Genomic DNA, 5,886 nt, shown 5'->3' on the forward strand with positions numbered 1-5,886 from the left:
AGTGGCGCTGTGGCTCAAGTGGTAGAGTGCTAGCCTTGAGCTGAAGAGCTGAAGGACAGCGCCCAGGCCCAGAGTTCAGGCCCCACGACTGGACCAAAAAAAAAAAAAAAAAAAAAGTCTCAAGACATTACTTCTAATAGGAAAATTCTTCATAACTATATTCTGATGGCTTATTAACAGCATTTAAAATACATATACCAGGGCTGGGAAGGTGGCTCAGTGTAGAGTGCTTGCCTCGCTTGCATGAGGCCCTGGGGTTGATTCCTCAGCACCACATAAGCAAAAAAAGCCAGCAGTGGTGCTGTGGCACAAGTGGTAGAGTGCTAGTCTTGAGCTGAAGAGCTGAGGGATACTGCCCAAGCCCAGAGTTCAGGCCCCAAGATTGATAAAAAACAAACAAACAACAAAAAAAACCCTCTATATACAAAAATGTGCATTTCTACTCTAAAAAAACAAATATAGAATTGAGCACTGGTGGCTCATGCCTGTAATCCTAGCTACTCAGGAGGCTGAGATCTGAGGATCAAGATTCAAAACCAACCTGGTCAGGAAAAGTCTGTAAGACTCTAATCTCCAATAAACCATCAGAAAACCAGAAGTGGCGCTGTGGCTTAATTGGTAGAGCGCTAGCCTTAAGCTTTATAAAGAGCTGAGGGACAGCACCCAGGCCCAGAGTTCAAGCCCACAACCGATCGATCTATCGATCGATAGATAGAATAACTGCTAGATAAGTACAGGGTTTCACTAGGAAGGATGAAAATATTCTAAAATTAGATTGTGGTGAGGACTGCATAATTTTGTGAAACAGTAAAAAAATATAATACCAGATGATATGCTTTAAAGGGATTAGTTATATGGTATGTGAATCATACCTCAAGATGCTTTAAAAAAAATAATGTAGGAAACAAGAAAATTTCTTGGCAGATATACACTATTAACTGTGTGTGTGTGGACATATACATGCATAATCACAGCAAACTTAAATATCAAATGGTATTATACAGGAAGCATGATGGCACACACCTGCAATATCTCAGCCCAAGAGTCTAGGCAGGCTTCACAGCAAGTCTGAAGCCAGCTTGATCTATATAGCAAGAGAATGCTCATATACTTTTTTGCACAAGAACATAAAAAATGGATTTTGCCAGTCCTTCCATTAAGCATACCAATTTATTGACTGATTTAATGACTAATTTATTTGCCTGGGTGCTGTCTCTTAAGGAGCATTTTTGCTCAATAGTAGCATTTTACCACTGAGCCATTCCTTTTTGGTAGTTAACTGGAGTTAAGCATCTGATGCTTTCCCACCCAGGCTAGCTTCGAACTGTGTTCCTCAGCTCTATAACTATCTTAAAAAGATGGAAAGCATGGTCATTGGTGGCTCTGGCAACCCTAGCTACTTACAAGTCTGAGATCTGAGTATGGAGCTTTAAAACAATCCTAGGCAGACAAATCTTAACTCTTATCTCCAAATGATGAGCAAAAGCTACAGAGGAGCTGGGCGCTGGTGGCTCATGCCTGTAATCCTAGCTACTCAGGAGGCTGAGATCTGAGGATCACAGTTCAGAGCCAGCCAGGGCAAGAAAGTACTAGAAAGTCCATGAGACTCTTATCTCCAATTAACCACCAGAAAACTGGAAGTGGTGATGTGGCTCAAGTGGTAGAATGCTCAACTTGAGCTGAAATGCTCAGCAAAAGCACCCAGGCCCAGAGTTCAAGAACCACGGCCTACAGGAAAACAAAACAAAAAAAAAAAAACCCTTAAATTTCTTAATCTTATAAAAATTCAGTTAATTCAAATTATTGTAAGTAATCCAGCATGGACCTGAACTTTTAATCCTCCTGCCTCTACCTCCAGAGTGCTAGAATTACAACCATGCCCAGACAATTTATGAAAGTTTCTATTAAATAATGGGGCTGGGAAGGTGGCTCAGTGGTAAAGTGCTTGCCTTGCATGCTTGAGGCCCTGGTTCAATTCCTCAGTGCCCATAAGCAAAAAAAAAAAAAAAGCCGGAAGTGGCGCTGTGGCTCAAGTGGTAGAGTGCTAGCCTTGAGCTGAAGAGCTGAGGGGCAGTGCCCAGGCTCAGAGTTCAGGCCCACGACCGGACCCCAAAAAAACAAAAAACAAAAAGAAAGTTTATATGAAATGAGAAACACGAAAGTTCTTCTGCTTTTCCTGTCTTATTCTAACGAGGAAGTTACTAAAGACAAATAAGATAGATGCTTAGGACCAAGGCCAGTGGCTCACACCTGTAACCTAGCTAACCCAGGAGGCTGAGATCTGAGGATCACAGTTCAAGCCAGCCTGGGCAGGAAAGTCCATGAGACTCTTATCTCCAATTAACAACCAGAAAACTGGAAGTGGCGCTGTGGCTCAAATGGTAGAACACTGGCCTTGAGCTGAAGAGCTGAGGGACAGTGCCCAGGACCAGAGTTCAAGACCCACAACCAACAAAAAAAGAAAAAAAAAAGATGCTTAAGAGAATATTTTAAGAAATTGAGAAAGAAATTCAGTTCTTCCTATTAACTTAATATATAATTTTATATAATATATAATATTTGCTTTACTTCAAATGAAAAAAATCCAAGGTTGATAACCACAACCGTGATAAACCCAATTTAAGATAAAACTACAGACAAGCTCTGGTTGTTCACATCTGTAATCATATCTACTCATGAGGCTATCTGGAGGACCAAAGTTCAAGGCCAGCCCACACACAAAAGTCTAGGAGACTCCTTCAAAATAACAGGCAAAAAGCCAGGCTAGAGGTGTGGCTCAAGGTGGAGCTCCAGCCAAGGAAGCAAGCTGTTTACTTAGAAAACCCTAGGTTCAACAATGGTATCAGCAAATTTTTTTAAAGAAAACAATAATAACAACAACAACAAAAAAAAAAACCCTACAGTGATGTAGTTGCAGTAGGACTGAAAGTAAAATCCTTCATCTTAAAAAAGTCAAGGGTAAAAAAATTATTTTTCCGTCTGTTACAGTCAACTAGCCTGGACAGATAGGTTTAACTTAATACACAGGTCCCTTTCTCACCTGAGATTAAAGTTTTATTCTCTGCCTCATCAAGCAGCTGTTTCTAACTTTCAGGTATTGTCATTTGAAACTTAAGTGTTAGTTGGAAATTCTAAGAGAGCACTCCCAAATCACCATATTGAATGTACTCATTTGGTGGGATCTCTACCAAACAAATTATTTATTTCACACAAAAGTGAAAAAAGAGCTCATCAAGACAAAAGACACATGACAGCTTTTGAGCCAATATATTCAGGTGATATGTGCTTCTATACAGGAACATGGATGCAGAACATGGAACAGCCCTGCATCTCTCTTCAATGTCCCCTAACGATCAATATGGTTTCTGGAGAACTAAAGAACAAGATGCATGAAGAGATGAGACATAAAAGTAGTACTTCTCCTATGGATATTACAACCTCCTTTAAAAACACAATATAAAATCACATTTCTAGGGAAAATATAGTCTCTAAATCACAATCTATTTGGAACTGTTTTTAATCAAACAAGGCAAGATTATAAGATAGTGCTAAACACTAAGACATCTGTCAAAAAGTGCACCTTATAAATGATTTAAATATTTTAAATTCTTTCCAACTGAATATATATCCTTTATATGCATTCAAGCATAAACTTTAAAAACACAAATTATTATCAATCCTAACATTTATGACTTCTCTTGCAAGGCAGATACTAAACAGAAGTCAAGAACTATTTTAAGTGGCCATAAATCAAACAAATCAGTACCAAGGGTATGAGCAGCATTTTTTAGGAAAAAACTTTTTTTGTAAAAACCCAGGATGCTATAAAATTAAATAAAAAGAAAACACTTAAACATACTTTAACATAATACCTTAAGGTTACCACTCTATTTAAAATAAATTGCCATATTAAAGTACATTTTGTTTATGTATGAAAACAGCATAATGGAGCCTATTAATAACTTAGAATAGGCTAGGTACTGATGGCTCCAACCTGTAATTCTAGCTACTCAGGAAGCTGAAATCTTAAAGATCAAGGTTTAATAGCATCCTAGGTAGGAAAGTCCATGGGACTCTTATCTCCAATTAACCACCACAAAACCAGAAGTAGTGCTGTGGCTCAAAGTAGTAGAGTGCCAGCCTTGAGTGAAAAAGCTCAGGGACAGCACCCAAGCCTTGAGTTCAAGCCCCACAACTGACCAAAAAAAAAAAAAAGGGGGGGGGAGAAGGAGACAGAAAAAGAGCAATAGAAAACAGTGAAACTATCTTATAAAATTAATATTAATATGTCATAAAATATACACTAAAAAAGAATTTTTTTCATGCCACACTTGGACTTGAACTCAGGGCCTTGGCACTGTCCCTGAGATTATGTCAAGGCTAGAGCTCTACCACTGTAGCCCTAGGTACATTTCCAGTTTCTTTTGGCAGCTAGTTGTAGATAAGAGTCTAGGCTTTCCTGCTTGAGCTGGCTCTGAACCACAAACCTTAGATCTCAGAATCTTAAGTAGCTAGGATTGCAGGCATGAGCCACTGGAACCCGGCTTACAAAAAGTTTTTAAAAAGAAATCGTATCTCTCACCTTTAGAATGATTCCAAACTTTCTTAGAACTCAACATTTAAATTCACCACACTGAAAGAGAGAAGGAAAGGGGAGGGAGAAGAGGAGGGTAGAGGAGGGAGAAGTGCGTAACTAATACCAGAATGCTCTTACCTGCGATCCTCTGATTTGGGGATGGGGTTGGTGCAGCGCTGGCTGTTATACTTCGCCACATATTCACATTGCTTGAAGGGGGCAGTCTTGTCCTCCAGAACGTGTCTGATACAGAAAGCGTAGCCGTTGAGACGCCGCTGCTTGCAGAGTTTGGGGCTATATGAGCACAAGGGCTTATTGTCAACCTCAGAGAAGTGTATATGTTTCCCTTCATACATCACGTGACTCTATTCCTTGTGAACATCAGCTAAAAGGCCATGGGGGAGGAAGGGGAGAAAAAGAAACACAAGTGATACATCAAGAGAGTATAAGAAAGATTCAAGTTGAGGATTTCACTGAGGGACTTCTGGTCCCACAGCCATACCTGATTTTAAATCTTCTGCACCATAGCAATGTTAAGAGAACCCCAAGGATACCACAGTTTGGAATGCTGCTGAATCAAGATGAAGCAGATTGTCTACAAAAATATCAAAAGGCCTTGTTATAAAAAAGTAAAAGGCAGCCCACCCAGAACATAAAATATGTGTTTTAATATTTTGATGTCAACTTTTCTAATGTTATAGATCTGTTTTTATCCAACATCCCAATAATGAGGTCAAACATGAATGAGATGCATTATAAAATGCTACCTTATCTCCATTCCCAACTGAGTGAAGTCATATTTGCTATGGTTAGGTTACTGAATACATCAAAGCAACAGAGCTCTTCTCTCAAAAGAATGAATGTTAGAGGTGCAGGTTTTTAAAATTTACTACTCAGACTCTAAATCTATTTATTATACCAATGGGATAATAAATGGATTTATTTTACTTTTTTTCAGCCATGTGCTAGTGGCTTACTCCTGTAGTACTAGCTATTCAGGAAGGTGAGATTGAAAGAATCTAGGTTCCAGGCCAACCTGGGCATAAAAGTTCACTACACAGGGGGCTGGAAAGGTGGCTCAGTGGTAGAGTGCTTGCCTTGCATGCTCGAGGCCCTGGGATTGATTCCTCAGCACCACATAAGCAAAAAGAAAAAAGCCGGAAGTGGTGCTGTGGCTCAAGTGGTAGAGCGCTAGCATTGAGCTGAAGAGCTGAGGGACAGCACCCAGACCCAGAGTTCAGGCCCCACGACCGGACCCACTCCCTCCGAAAAAAGTTGAGTACACAGGCTGGGAAGGTGGCTCAGTGGTA

General features: G+C 39.9%; 1 protein-coding gene across 1 annotated transcript in view; it reads right to left on the reverse strand.

The window, feature by feature from the left end:
* The window catches only part of Ino80d (INO80 complex subunit D), a 58,412-nt gene that overhangs the window by 34,142 nt on the left and 18,384 nt on the right, over positions 1–5,886 (reverse strand). Inside the window, exons 3-4 of the mRNA XM_013016192.1 lie at positions 5,079–5,171; positions 4,715–4,961 (exon numbers count right to left, since the gene is read on the reverse strand). Coding sequence (XP_012871646.1) covers positions 4,715–4,932 — 218 coding nt within the window. The 5' untranslated portion in view covers positions 4,933–4,961; positions 5,079–5,171. The remainder of the gene's footprint in view (positions 1–4,714; positions 4,962–5,078; positions 5,172–5,886) is intronic.

This window comes from Dipodomys ordii, unplaced genomic scaffold (assembly GCF_000151885.1).
Source record: "Dipodomys ordii isolate 6190 unplaced genomic scaffold, Dord_2.0 Scaffold1, whole genome shotgun sequence".
NCBI classification, from domain to species: domain Eukaryota; kingdom Metazoa; phylum Chordata; class Mammalia; order Rodentia; family Heteromyidae; genus Dipodomys; species Dipodomys ordii.